We start from the raw sequence: 15,951 nt of genomic DNA on the forward strand, positions 1-15,951 counted from the left end.
ATTTTCCACAGTTTATTGTGAGCCACACAGTCAAAGGCTTTGGCATAGTCAATAAAGCAGAAATAGATGTTTTTCTGGAATTCTCTTCCTTTCTCCATGATCCAGCGGATGTTGGCAATTTGATCTCTGGTTCCTCTGCCTTTTCTAAAACCAGCTTGAACATCTGGAAGTTCACGGTTCACATATTGCTGAAGCCTGGCGTGGAGAATTTTGAGCATTACTTGACTAGCATGTGAGATGAGTGCAATCATACGGTAGTTTGAGCATTCTTTAGCATGGCCTTTCTTTGGGATTGGAATGAAAACTGACCTTTTCCATTCCTGTGGCCACTGCTGAGTTTTCCAAATTGGCTGGCATATTGAGTACAGCGCTTTCACAGCATCATCTTCCAGGATTTGAAATAGCTCTACTGGAATTCCATCACCTCCACTAGCTTTGTTCGTAGTGATGCTTTCTAAGGCCCACTTGACTTCACATTCCAGGATGTCTGCTCTAGGTGAGTGATCACACCATCATGATTATCTGGGTTGTGAAGATCTTTTTTGTACAGTTTTTCTGTGTATTCTTGCCATCTCTTCTTAATATCTTCTGCTCTGTTAGGTCCATACCATTTCTGTCCTTTATTTAGCCATCTTTGCATGAAATGTTCCCTTAGTATCTCTAATTTTCTTGAAGAGATCTCTAGCCTTTCCCATTCTGTTCTTTTAATCTATTTCTTTGCACTGATCGCTGAGGAAGGCTTTCTTATCTCTCCTTGCTATTCTTTGGAACTCTGCATTCAGATGCTGATATCTTTCCTTTCCTCCATTGCCTTTTGCTTCCCTTCTTTTCACAGCTATTTGTAAGTCCTCATCAGACAGCCATTTTGCTTTTTTGCATTTCTTTTCCATGGGGATGGTCTTGATCCCTGTCTCCTGTACAATGTCAGGAACCTCCATCCATAGTTCATCAGGCACTCTGTCTATCAGATCTAGCCCCTTAAATCTATTTCTCACTTCCACTGTATAATTATAAGGGATTTGATTTAGGTCATACTTGAATGGTCTAGTGGTTTTCCCTACTTTCTTCCATTTAAGCCTGAATTTGGTAATAAGGAGTTCATGATCTGGGCCACAGTCAGCTCCCGGTCTTGTTTTTGCTGACTGTATAGAGCTTCTCCATCTTTGGCTGCAAAGAATATAATCAATCTGATTTCGGTGTTGACCATCTGGTGATGTCCATGTGCTGAGTCTTCTCTTGTGTTGTTGGAAGAGGGTGTTTGCTATGACCAACGCGTTCTCTTGGCAAAACTCTATTAGCCTTTGCCTTGCTTCATTCTGCATTCCAAGGCCCAATTTGCCTGTTACTCCAGGTGTTTCTTGACTTCCTACTTTTGCATTCCAGTGCCCTACATTGAAAAGGACATCTTTTTTGGTTGTTAGTTCTAAAAGGCCTTGTAGGTCTTCATAGTACCGTTCAACTTCAGCTTCTTCAGCGTTACTGGTTGGGACATAGCCTTGGATTACCGTGATATTGACTGGTTTGCCTTGGAAATGAACAGGGATCATTCTGTCGTTTTTGAGACTGCATCCAAGTACTGCATTTCGGGCTCTTTTGTTGACCATGATGGCTACTCCATTTCTTCTGAGGGATTCCTGCCCACAGTAGTAGATATAATGGTCGTCTGAGTTAAATTCACCCATTCCAGTCCATTTTAGTTTGCTGATTCCTAGAATGTTGATGTTCACTCTTGCCATCTCCTGTTTGACCACTTCCAGTTTGCCTTGACTTCCAGTTTGCCTTGATTCATGGACCTGACATTCCAGGTTCCTATGCAATATTGCTCTTTACAGCATCAGACCTTGCTTCTATCACCAGTCACATCCACAACTGGGTATTGTTTTTGCTTTGGCTCCATCCCTTCATTCTTACTGGAGTTATTTCTCTACTGATCTCCAGTAGCATATTGGGCACCTACTGACCTGGGGAGTTCCTTTTTCAGTATCCTATCATTTTGCCTTTTCATACTGTTCACAGGGTTCTCAAGGCAAGAATACTGAAGGGGTTTGCCATTCCCTTCTCCAGTGGACCACATTCTGTCAGAGCTCTCCACCATGATCCGTCCGTCTTGGGTGGCCCCACATGGCATGGCTTAGTTTCATTGAGTTAGACAAGGCTGTGGTCCGTGTGATCAGATTGACTAGTTCTCTGTGATTATGGTTTCAGTGTGTCTGCCCTCTGATGCCGTCTCGCAGCACATACCGTCTTACTTGGGTTTCTCTTACCTTGGACGTGGGGTATCTCTTCATGGCTGCTCCAGCAAAGCGCAGCTGCTGCTCCTTACCTTGGACAAGTGCCCCTCCTGACCTTGAACATGGAGTAGCTCCTGTCGGCCCTCCTGCGCCCGCACCGCCACCGCTCCTTGGATGTGGGTTAGCTCCTCTCGGCTTCTGCCCCACCCTCAGAATTGGGGTAGCTCCTCTCGGCCACTCCTGTGCCATCGCAGCCTGGTAGCTCTACTGGTTGTTAGAATCTGGAAGTTGTGTTAGTGTGTGCAATCAGTGTGTCCAACTCTTTGCCACCCCATGGACTGGGGCCCACCAGGCTCCTCTGTCCATGGGATTCTCTAGGCAGGAATACCGGAGTGGGTTGCCATTTCGTCCTCCAGGGGATCTTCCCAACCCGGGGATCGAACCCACGTCTCCTATGATTCCTGCACTGGCAGGCAGGCTCTTTACCACTGAGCCACCTGGGAGAGACCTGTGTAGGAGAGGAAAAACTTTTCTTCTACTCTCTTTGAGGCCCTGGCTGGGCCTGAAAAATTAAAATGACAAAGACAGACTAATAAGAGAAAAGCACACAAATTTATTTGATACAAGCTTTATGTCACAAGGGAGGTTTCATTAAGAAATAAGGACCCAAAGAAGTGGTTAAGCCTGAGCATTTTTTTAAGTAGGTTTGACGAAGAGTGGAAAGTTGTGGGAAAATGTGATAGGAGAAAGGGGTAAGTACAAAGGGTGATCAAGTGGAGGAAAGAGAGCAAGGCTTGTTTGTCTGCTTTCCTCTCAGAGTCCCTCTGTCTTCAGAGATAAGGGTGCTCCCTTCCTCCAGATATTGAGTTGGCCAAAAAGTTTGTTTGAGTTTTTCCATAACATCTTACAGAAAAACCCAAACAAACTTTTCGGCCAACCAATAGAACCTACCTCTTACATGAGTAGTAGGTCTGATAATTTGCACTCCCCTTTCTCAGATTCCTTCCGCTTAAAGTAGTCAATATGCCAAGGTGCAGTGTTTAGGGGGTAGCATATTCTGAACTCAGTTGATAAATACCAAATTTAAGGGCTTCCATGGTGGTTTAGTGGTAAAGGATCTGCCTATATTGCAGGAGATGGGGGTTCAATCCCCAGATCGGGAAGACCCCCTGGAGAAGGAAATGGCAACCGACTCCAGTATTCCTGCCAGGATAATCCCACGGACAGAGGAGCCTGGCGGACTATAGTCTATGGGGTCACAAAGAGTTGGACATGACTTAGTGACTCCCCTCTGGGGAGAGAGTGAGAGAAATAGGATTTTATGTGATACAATTAAGTCTTAGGTGATATCTGAATTGTTTTATCTCTTCAGAAAAAATGTGCATCAAATACAGCAAAATGTTAAGATTTCACAAAGGTAGGTGGGAAGTACATGGGTAATCATTATACAGCAGTGTTTCTATGCTCTGCTGTTCTAGCTTTTTAAAAAACAGTTAAAATTGTACGTTATTAGTCAAAGTGCTGACTTGGTTTATTCCAATACTTCCTAAAGATAAGGTTGTTTTACTAGAGAAGCAATACAAAACACCCTTCTATGGTCCACACCCCAGTGACAGGATATCAATTCCAATCAAAACCGTGAAATCACACCAGTTGTAAACCCTCAGCTTTTGGTCAATACCAAAGCGCCCTCTGCTGGTCATATAGTGCTTTGTCCCAAATTTCAAAACAGTGGTGAAGAGCAGTGAAATACGTTCCATGAGACAGATTTTACTGAGCCGGCAAGTTAGGGAAAGAAACCCTCACAGAATTCCTCTTAATCACAAAAATACTTAAATCAGTTCCCACTCTCTATTAATATTTACATGTTATCCAAGACCAAATAAATTCCGGGTACCAAGCCAATCAACCTTTCCAGCTTCCTCAACAACCTCATACATTGACAATTTTGTCCCCACTCCAAAGTCTGGAGGTTGATGTATGAGACAGTAGATGCCATCCTTAACATTTGGCAATAGCAGAAAGGAACCCAAGTGCCTCTGCATGGCAGTGCGGACACCACTGAACACTGAAAAATGAGTAAACTATTACTACTATTAAGGGAATAATGCTGGTGGGATAACAGGTACATTTTTTCTTTTCAAATCTTTTTTTGAAGTTACCAGTTCAGTTGCTCAGTTGTGTCCGACTCTTTGCAGCCCCATGGACTGCAGCACACCAAGCTTCCCTGTCCATCACCAACTCTTGGAGCTTACTCAAACTCATATCCATTGAGTCAGTGATGCCATCCAACCATCTTATCCTCTGCCGTCCCCTTTTCCTCCTGCCTTCAATCTTTCCCAGCATAAGCGTCTTTTCCAATAAGTCAGCTCTTCTTATCAAGTAGCCAAACTATTGGAGTTTCAGCTTCAGCATCAGTCCTTCCAATGAATATTCAGGACTGATTTCCTTTAGGATGGACTGATTGGATCTCCTTGCAGTCCGAGGGACTCTCAAGAGTCTTCTCCAACACTACAATTCAAAAGCATCAATTCTTCAGCGCTCAGCTTTCTTTATGGTCCAACCCTCACATTCATACATGACTACTGAAAAAACCATAGCTTTGACTACATGGACCTTTGTTGGCAAAGTAATAACGTCTCTGCTTTTTAATATGCTGTCTATGTTGGTATAGCTTTTCTTCCAAGGAGCAAGGAACTTCTAATCTAATGGCTGCAGTCACCATCTGCAGTGATTTTGGAGCCCAAAACAATAAATTCTCTCACTGTTTCCATTGTTTCCCCACCTATTTGCCATGAAGTGATGGGACCGGATGCCATGATCTTAGTTTTCTGAATGTTGAGTTTTAAACCAACTTTTTCACTCTCCTCTTTCACTTTCATCAAGAGGTTCTTTGAAGTTATGATATCTTTAAATAAACAAAATTGAGGAAAAATCAATTAATTCGTGCAAGAATCTACTGCTCAAAGAGAGAGGGGATTGAATAGTAGAGTCTTCCTTTCAAAAAGTTTTTTTTTTAACTTTTTAAATTATTTCATTTTTCTTTGTTTTTCTTTGTGCTAGTATCCATCTTCCCCACTAAAATTTAAGCTTCCTGAGACCAGGGTGTGTATCCATCCTACTCACCACTATATTCCCAGCACCTAATATAATGACCATCATGTAGCAGGTACTTAATAAACATGGGATAAATGAAGGGATGGATGACCATTTCTTTGGCATGTAAATTGGTACAAATTTTCTGGGAAGAAATTCAGCAATAGACATTTTACCCAAAAGCCGGTACACTCTTCAATAGTAATAGATGTGGACAAAGAATTAAGTCCTTTGGTAAACAGAAACATTCCTGATAAGCATATGCTATATAAAGTATATTTTAGTTATAAAAATTCAAAACAACTTGAATTTTAAAAGCTACATGTTTGGTTAAGTCAATTAAGGTATCCATAGGATGACATGCCATACTGTTATTAAAATCATTTTTAGAATATTTAATGATATGGGAGATTCTAATAACATAAAAGTTGATTTGAATTATATCTATCATTTCATTAACTTATTAAAATATGAGTGTATATTTACTATATATGCATGAAAGTATATACACCAAAATATTTGCTGTAGTTGTATGTAAGTAGAGGGATCATGAGTCAAGGTTTTTTGGGGTTTTGGGGGTCTTGTTGTTGTAGTGGTGGGGTCTTTTTTTTTTTTTTTTTTTTGATTCTTGTTTTTAGCAGGTGCCAGCACTGTTTTAAACACTTTATTTGTATTAATATATCTTCAGTTTAGTTCAGTTCAGTCGCTCAGTTGTGTCCAACTCTTTGCGACCCCATGAATTGCAGCACGCCAGGCCTCCCTGTCCATCACCACCTCCCAGAGTTCACCCAAACTCATGTCCATCGAGTCGGTGATACCATCCAGCCATCTCCTCCTCTGTCATCCCCTTCTCCTCCTGCCCCCAATCCCTCCCAGCATCAGAGTCTTTTCCAATGAGTCACTTCGCATGAGGTGGCCATAAAACTTAACTTTGTTAAACTTTTTAAACAGCCTTATAATAAATTACACCTATTTAAATTGTACAATTAGATAAATTATCTTTAAGTGTTAAATACTGCTATTTTTCTATAAAGATTTTAATGCAATCAACTTCACTTTTCCTTAGATTTTAATTATATATAATTATTTAGTAGAATATAAAATTATTCAACCATCAGTTTTCTTCTATAGAAACATTAAATATTGCTATGATTTGAAGGGGCAGCTTCTAGTTTTCTGGAGATATAATTGACAAATAACATTGTAATTAGTTTAAGAGGTACCACATAATGATGTGATATATATTGCAAAATGGTTACCACAGTTAACATCAGCCAGCACACATAGTTACTTTTTTTCCTTGTGATGAGAACTCAAGGTCTACTAGGTAAGTTCTGATACATGTCTGTACTCATGAAAGTCACCACAGTCAAGACAAAACATTTCATCTTTTCCAAACGATTCTTCTGCCTCTAGTCTCTAACACCAGTCTCTCTCATTTCCAAACCAATCTGCTTTCTGTCACTACAGACTGGTTTTCACTTTCTAGAATTTATATAAACGGAAGCATACCATATATACCATTCTTTGGTTGCTTTCACTCCACATAATTCTTTTGAGATTCATCCATATCGCTGAGTGTATCAATATTTCCTTTCTATTTGCTACTGAGTAGTATTGCATTGTATGTATATACTAGCATTTTATCCATTCACCTGTTGATGGGTATGTCGGTTGTTACAAGTTTTTGACTATTGCAAATAAAGTTGCTATGACCATTTGTGTATAAGTACTTATGTGGACATATGCTTTCATCCTTTTTGAGTAAAATACCTGGGAGTATAATGGTTGGATGATATGGTATATTTAATATTTAATTTTTCAAGAAACGGTCAAACTGTTTTCCTAAGTGATTGTACCATTTTACATTCTAACCAACAGTGAATTTGCATTCCGGTTCCGTTGGATCTTTGTTCTCAGTATAGTCAGTCTTTTTAGTCATTGTAATAATTACGTGTTGATGGGGAGGGTTCTTATTTATACTTGTGTTTTCCTATATTCTTCAATGAAATATATCTTTCATAATTAAAAATTGTTTAAAGTAACTAACATTAAAAGTATCCTAGTTAATATGAAGTCAGTCTGGAGACTCTTTTCATTCTAAAAACTACCCAGTATGGTCTTCAGAGAACCCAGTAATAGCTGTGTAGCCTGCATAAACCTTCCTCAAAATATAAGAATTTTTAATCAATTTTCTTTTCAAGGTTATAACAATGCTGGGGTTTTAAGAAAAAATTTAAACACCCATAAACCCCTTTAACATATTATTTCCTCTTTCTGTTTTCTCTTCCAGCTCTTATCCATCTACACACATATTTTATAGAGCTTTAACACACAATTCTATAGTCTACTATTTTTAAACTTGTCGTTATATCATATTTTCCATACTGCTGATTTATCTTTTCAACCATAATTTTAAATGTCAAAATAATGCATTGCAAATTTCCCATTGTTTGGCTGTTTCTAATTTTTTATTACTGATGATGTTGTAATGAACAACTTTGTACAAAAAGCTTGTTTCTTCTTTTAAATTATTTCCTTATGATAATACCCAGGAGTGAGATTCCTGATCAAAGACAAGAACGTTTTTCTAGATCTTGGTATGTACTGTCATATCGCTTTCCCAATGGGGCTTACTGATTTTAATATCACTTGCCATGTGTCAGCTCTAGTTTCTGCAGTATTTGTGAATTTCCTAGGTATAACATACCCTATTGTTCTAATTGGCATGCTGTTGACTGCTCACCAGGTAGATGTATTCTCGTGTCTGGGATCACAGCCTGCTGTCCTTTGCTGATTCAGGATGCTCTTTGTCTTTGCAGACACAGTGCCGAGGAATATGACCCTTGACCCTCTTTGTGCTTCCCTGGCTGAGCACATGCAGACCCCTGAGGCAGATACTGTCCAAAAGGCGTAAGTATTCAAAGCCGTCCTAACATGGACTTCTCAACTTTTGGTTTTCTTTGCTTTTAATGAACTTCATTTCTGTTTTTTCCTAAGCGACATGAAGATTCTCAGCTAACCAACCACAGGCTCTGGCAGCCAGAATCAAATTACTGGCTAAGAAACAAAGATTTGGGGGAAAGATTATATCGTGATGTGTTTCCTACTTTTAAACCTGTTCTTTGGCTGGGTGGGTGAGAAGCAAAGTTGAACTCTAAACCGTGTGGAAGCTGCTTTCTCCATTTCTCCACATCTGAGCTCTGCGGCCATGCCCAGAAGGCATGGGCAACCCAACCTTGGTTTCTCCTCTCAGCATTCACCCAGCCCTGGGTAAAATCAATAATACCATTAATACTAATAAATTGCTAACATGTATTAAGTGCTTCCTACGTGCTGACTATGTGCTAACTATGAGCTCCTCAGCCAGCAGCTCAGCCAGTCAGGCTTAGTCACTTGACCTAAGCCTTGTTTGGCAGTAGCAGCTGGAACGACAGCCTCTTGTGACCTCCCATGAGCCTCAGTGATATGTGAATCTGTCCTCACCTGCCTTGTGGTATAAGGATTCCCTCCTGGGTCAAAAAAAGGCTGGGTGTTCCCTAGGAATAAAGAAGGATGAGCACTTGGGTGGTGAGGCAGCTATCTGAAGAATTCCACTTTTTAACTTTTGTATTTCATCTTCTCCAAATTGGATTTAAACTGCTTATAATAACACACCTCCCCACCCCAGCCTACCCACACACACAAAAAAAGACTAGATAATAACCCCCCCCCCCAGTTTTTTTTAATCTGGAGGAAAAAAAAAGGACATCAGCAATCTTCAATAAGTGACTAAAGTTCAGACTTTCAAAAAAAAGAAAAAACTGAAAAATTGAAAACTTCAGACTTTCAGACTGAATGTGAATGCAAAAAAAGCCAAAAAGGAGCAACTCAGTCAGGTTTTGTGGTTTTCATTTGCAGCATGCTTATTCCTCAGGGGAAATAAAGGTTTTCCTACCACTAAATTCTAAAGGATACTTCTATGGGTTTTTATAGAGTGACACTGAATGATTTAAAGACTCATATATTTATAGGAAATTCCATTTACCTCATTCGACAAGTATTTCTCAAGTTTCTATAGTAAGGCTCTGTACTAGCCCAGCACAGTAAATACAATACTGATTTAGCTAAAAAGTAAAATATTCAGGACCAGGCCTGACACAACAGTAGCTGCTGCAGCAGCTGTTACTGAATCCATGTGGCTCTGTCGTAGTGACATTTTTACCTGGAGAACATAAGTCAGCTGCCCTCCAGGCACATGGTCTATGACAGCGGTTCTACACAGGATCATACTCAAACAGCAATGACCTTTGGTGGCTGAATTTGATCAGGAATAGAATTCAGAGGGTGTAAAAAGTAGATATATAGGTAGGTTCATGTTCTGATGGCACTCTTTCTTAAAGGTCACTTTTTCTTCAACCAAGCCACTGATAAAGATGGTAAAGCGTCTGCCTACAACGCGGGAGACCTGGGTTCAATCCCTGGATCGGGAAGATCTTCTGGAGAAGGAAATGGCAACCCACTCCAGTATTCTTGCCTGGAAAACCCCATGGATGGAGGAACCTGGTAGGCTACAGTCCATGGGGTCACAAAGAGTCGGACACGACTGAGCAACATTTACTTTACTTTACTAAGCCACTGATAAAAGAAACTTGAGCCTGAGAGAACCCCAAAAGTGAAGGCTAAACTTTCTAATCTCCTTTATTCAGGATGTGTTGAGAAAAAGAGGGCTGATCAAGTGTGTCAAATGCCCGCCACAGTGCAGTGCCTGGCAGAACACAGTTGTTCAATCAGTGTTTGTTCATTTTCCCTCTTCCTGTTCACTAGAGTTTTTCTTTTTCTTTTTAATTGAAGTATAGTTGATTTACGATGATGTTGAATGGTTTGCTTAGAAATGACCCGAGCTCATTCTGTCACTTTTGAGGTTGTACCCAAGTACTGCATTTTGAACTCATTTGTTGTCTATGAAGGCTATTTCTTCTAAGGCATTTTTGCCCATAGTAGTAGATATAATGGTCATCTGAATTAAATTCACCCATTCCCGTCCGTTTTAGTTCACTGAGTCCTAAGATGTCGACGTTCAATCTTACCATCTGCTGCTTGACCACGTCCAGTTTACCTTGATTCACAGACCTAACATTCCAGGTTCCTATGCAATATTGCTCTTTACAACACTGGACACATCCACAACTGAGGATTGTTTCTGCTTTGGCCCGGCCGCTTCATTCTTTCTGGAGCTATTCGTAATTGCCCTCTGCTATCCCCCATAGCATATTGGACACCTTCCAAACTGGAGGTCTTATCTTGGCGTCACATCTTTTGCGTTTTCACTGTTCGTGAGGCTCTCTAGGCACGTATACTGGGGTGGGTTGCCATTTCCTCCTCCTGTGGACCACGTTTTGTCAAAACCTCCACTCTGACCCCCTGTCTTGGGTGGCCCTGCAAGGCATGGCTCACAGCTTCATGGGGTTATGCAAGCCCCTTCGCCATGACAAGGCTGTGGTACAGTTTCAGGTGAGCAGCAAAGTGACTCAGTTGCACATGGCTCTTTTTTTCTGCTTCTTTTCCGTCGTAGGCTGTAACAAGGTGTCGTCTAGAGTTCCCTGTGCTACACAGCAAATTCTCTTGTTTGTTTTACATATAGTGGTGTGTACACCAGGGTTTTTCTTTAGTTTGGTCCTGTTTTACTTTTTTTCACAGGGGCAAAGATTATAATGTACACCATCGGCACAGAGGACTTCCAGGACGTGGGCCTGACTCACCAGAAGGGCTGGATCCTATAGACACATCTTTTCTTCCAAGAGGAAAAGAAGGGAAGACTGAGCCAAGGCTGTTCAACCAGCAGACATCAAATGACGTCAGTAACGTGAGTGCAAACACCTCGGTATGTGCTTGGTCCAAAACCCCACCTGGAAGGTGCTCCCAGCAGGGTTGCCATGTCCAGTTGTATAGACTGCTTACTAGACAAGGGCACCTGCAAAGGGGGCAGTGAGACCTCAAATCCACTCTGTGGTTCACTCACCATGCCCTGCATCCCAGTAATGGGTTGCATCTTTCTGAAGCATGGGGTACACTTTTCTAATTTCTACAAAGGTACTAGGAGGACATTTAGTTTTCCTACACTTTCATATCACTTCTGACATGAAATGTGTGAAGGGTTTTCCCACATCAACCAATTCTGCAGCTCTCTGGACACCAACCAGGGGTCCTACAATTCTACTCTGACGCTGACTACCAGGAATTAGCACAGGCCCCACAGGTGAAGGGTTCAGTCCCACAAGCCTGTTCCACTTCAGCCACCAAGTCCCAGGTTGTCACCTATACTTCTGATCAGAAAGCTACACATAGGGGGTTCCTACAACCCATCCTCAGGTTCAGTAATTTGCTAGAACAGCTCAGGAAACATTTACTTACTACTACTGATTTATTACAAAAGATATTTTAAAGGATACAGTAAGTCCCCTACATACGAATGAGTTCAAGAGCGTGTTCATAAGTTCAGTTTGTTCATTAAGTCCAACAAAGTTAGCCTAGGTACGCAGCTAACACAGTCAGCTATATAGTACTATACTGTAATAGGTTTGTAATACTTTTCACACAAATAAAGTAAAGTGAAGTCGCTCAGTCATGTCCGACTCTTTGGGGCCCCATGGACTGTAGCCTACTAGGCTCCTCAGTCCATGGAATTTTCCAGGCAAGAGTACTGGAGTGGGTTGCCATTTCCTTCTCCAGGAGATCTCCCCAACCCAGGGATCGAACCCAGGTCTCCCACACTGCAGGCAGACGCTTTACCATCTGAGCCACTAGGGAAGCCCTTTCACACAAATAATACATAACAAATACAGAAACAAAACATTTTTAATCTTCCCTAAAATTGGCCTGCAGTCCTGGAGACGTGGGTTCGATCCCTGGGTCAGAAAGATCCTCTGGAGAAGGGAATGACAACCCACTCCAGTATTCTTCCCTGGAGAATCCCAAGGACAGGGAGGAGCCAGGTGGGCTACAGTCTGTGGTGTCCCAAAGAGTCAGACACAACTGAGCGACTAACATTTGAAAAGTAGACTAGTACAGTGCTGGCGTACAAAAGCTGGCATTGGGTGAACATCCTGGTCTTGCAGTAAAGATACTGTACTACTCTATCAAATTGTAAAGTACACCAAAACACAACCACTTGTAGAGGATGCATGCATGTGACAATGTACACCAGACACGTGAACTAACTTATGTGATTGGACATGCAAAGGCATGTCCACATCTTTGGAAGTTCACAACTTGAAGGTTCATATGTAGGGGACTCACCGTCCAAGTGAACAGCGAGGAAGAGATACACAGGGCAAGGCCCTGACGGGTCCCAAACACAGGTGTTCCCATCCCCTTGGAGTTTGGGATGTGCTACCCTCCTACCACACAGATGTGTTCACCAGCCCTGGAGCAGTCTGAACATGTTTGGTTAGAGCTTTTATAGGGGCTTCGTTACAAAAGCACGATTGATTAAATCACTGGCAAATGGTGATTAATGCAACTTCTAACACTTCTCCCCTCCTCCAAGGTAGTGGGAGGGGCAGGGGCTGAAAGGTCCAACGTTCTGATCACGTGATTGGTTCTCCTGGCAACCAGTGCCCCTTTTTAGGGGCTTTCCAAAATAATGGTATTAACATAATCTCAGGTGTTGTTGAAAGGGGCTTGTTAATGAATAACAAAAGACAATCCTTTCATGCTTATGCTCTGGAAGTTACAGGCATGTCTCTCATTTTATTGTGCTTCACTTTATTGGCTTCACAGATAATGTGATTTTACAGATTGAAAGTTCAAGCAAGTCTATCAGCACCATTTTTTCGAACAGCATTTGCTCATTTCATTGTCTCTGTGTCACATTTTGATAATTCTCGAAACATTTCAAGCTTTTTCATTATTACTGTATTTGTTTTGGTGATATGTGATCAGTTCAGTTCAGTCGTGTCCAACTCTTTGCGACCCCATAGACTGCATGCAGCACGCCAGGCTTCCCTGTCCATCACCACCAACTCTTGGAACTTGCTCATACTCATGTACATCGAGTCAGTGATGCCATCCAACTATTTCATCCTCTGTCGTCCCCTTCTCCTCCTGCCTTCAATCTTTCCCAGCATCAGGGTCTTTTCCAATGAGTCAGTTCTTTGCATCAGGTAAAAAAGTATTGGGGCTTCAGCTTCAATATCAGTCCTTCCAATGAATATTCAGGACTGATTTCCTTTAGGATGGACTGGTTGGATCTCCTTGCAGTCCAAGGGACTCTCAAGAGTCTTCTCTAACACCACAGTTCAAAAGCATCAATCCTTTGGCACTCAGCTTTCTTTATAGTCCAACTCTCACATCCATATATAACTACTGGAAAAACCATAGCTTTGACTAAACAGACCTTTGTTGGCAAAGCAGTGTCTCTGCTTTTCAATATGCTGTCTAGGTTGGTCATAGCTTTTCTTCCAAGGAGCAAGTGTCTGTTAATTTCATGGCTGCAGTCACCATCTGCAGTGATTCTGGAGCCCAAAAAATAAAGTCAGCCACCATCTCCACTGTTTCCCCATCTATTTGCCATGAAGTGATGGGACTGGATGCCATGATCTTAGTTTTCTGAATGTTGAGTTTTAAGCCAAATTTTTCACTCTCTTTCACTTTCATCAAGAAATTCTTTAGTTCTTCTCTTTCTGCCATAAGGGTGGTGTCATCTGTGTATCTGAGGTTATTGATATTGATACTGAAGTGTGATCAGTGAGTGATATTTGATGTTACCATTGTAATTGTTTTGGGGGTATCATGAACCATACCCATATGAGATGGTGAATTTAATCAATAAATGTGTGTGTTCTGACTGCTCCACCAACCAGCCGTTCCCTCTGTTCCTTTCCTCAAGCCTCTCCCCGACCCCCATTCCCTGAGACACGACAACATTGAAATAGGCCAGTTGATAACCCTGTAGGGGCCTCTAGTTAAGTCAAGTCGCTCAGTCATGTCCAACTCTTTGCGACCCCATGGACTGTAGCCCACCAGGCTCCTCCGTCCATGGGATTTTCCAGGCAAGAATACTGGAGTGGGTTGCCATTTCCTTCTCCAGGGGATCTTCCCAACCCAGGGATCGAACCCAGATCTCCCATATTAGAGGCAGACGCTTTAACCTCTGAGCCACCAGGGAAGCCCATAGGGGCCTCTAAGTGTTCAAGTAAAAGGAAACGTCTCACGTGTCTCACAACAGCCAACAACAACTCATGTTTCCCAATTTATATCAAAAGCTAGAAATGGTTAATGAGGAAGCCACGTGGAAAGCTGAGAGCGGCCAAAAAGCTTGGCCTCTTGCACCAAACGGTTAGCCAAGTTGCGACTGCAAAGGAAAAGTTCTTGAAGGAAATTTAAAGTGCTACTCCAGTGAACGCATGAATGGTAAGAAAACAAAATGGGCTTATTGCTGATATGGAGAAGGTTTAAGTGGTCTGGATGGAAGATCAAACCAACCACAACGTTCCCATAAGCCAAAGCCTAATCCAGAGCAAGGTCTTAACTTTCTTCAAGTCTATGAAGACTCAGAGAGGTGAAGAAGCTGGAAAAGAAGAATTTGAAGTGAGCAAATGTTGGTTCATAAGGTTTAAGGCATGAAAGTGAAGCAGCAAGTTATCTAGAAGCTCTAGCTAAGATAATTAATGAAGGTGGATACTCTAAACAACAGATCTTCAATGTTGATGAACAGCCTTACGTTGAAAGAAGATGCCATCTTGGACTTTCAGAGCTGGAGAGACGTCAATGCCTGGCATCAAATCTTCAGAGGACAGGCTGACATCATGTTAGGGGCTAATGCAGCTGGTGACTTGAAGTTGAAGCCCATGCTTACCATTCTAAAAATCCTAGGGCCCTTAAGATTTATGCTAAATCTATTCCACCTGTGTTCTATATGTAGCCCAACAAAGCCTGGATGACAGCTTATCTGTTAGCAACGTCTTTACTGAGTATTTGAAGCCCACTGTTAAGACCTACTGCTCAGAAAAAAAAGAGATCCGTTTCAAAATATTACTTCTCATTAACAATCAACTAGCCAGCCAAGAGCTCTAATGGAGATGGACAAGATTAGGGTTGTTTTCATGCCTTCTAACACAACATTGTGCAGCCCACATATCAAGGAGCCATTTTGACTTTCAATTCTTATTTTTTAACAAATACACTTCTTAAGACTATAGCTGCCACACTTGGTGATTCCTTGGATGGATCTGGGTAAAGTCGATTGAGAACCTTCTGAAAAGTATTCAGCATCCTAGATGCCATTAAGAACATTTGTGGGGAATTCTCTGGTTGTCCAGTGGCTAGGACTCAGCACTTTTACTGCTGCGGCCCAGGTTCGGTCCCTGGTAGGGGACCTAAGATCCCACATGCCTTGTGACACGGCAAAAAAAGAAAAAAAGAGATTACAATTTGTTGAAGGGTCAGATGATAGTTAAGTTTTTTTGCAATATAGCATTTTAAAATTCAGGTATGCACACTATTTTTTTAGACATAATGCTACTGCACACTTTAATAGACTACACAAGTAAACATAATTTTCATATGCCCTGGGAAACAAAATATTCATGTGACATGCTTTATTTCCAGTATTCACACTGTTGGGGTGGTCTACAACCAAACC

The 15,951-nt window shown here is 41.6% G+C and overlaps 1 protein-coding gene across 1 annotated transcript in view; it reads left to right on the forward strand.

Annotated features, from left to right (window-relative positions):
• KIAA2012 (KIAA2012 ortholog) overlaps positions 1 to 15,951 on the forward strand; it is a 130,777-nt gene that overhangs the window by 104,239 nt on the left and 10,587 nt on the right. The window contains exons 16-17 of the mRNA XM_052660389.1: positions 8,150 to 8,240; positions 11,007 to 11,172. Coding sequence (XP_052516349.1) covers positions 8,150 to 8,240; positions 11,007 to 11,172 — 257 coding nt within the window. The remainder of the gene's footprint in view (positions 1 to 8,149; positions 8,241 to 11,006; positions 11,173 to 15,951) is intronic.

The sequence above is a fragment of the Budorcas taxicolor genome, chromosome 2 (genome assembly GCF_023091745.1).
Source record: "Budorcas taxicolor isolate Tak-1 chromosome 2, Takin1.1, whole genome shotgun sequence".
Taxonomy (NCBI): Eukaryota; Metazoa; Chordata; class Mammalia; order Artiodactyla; family Bovidae; genus Budorcas; species Budorcas taxicolor.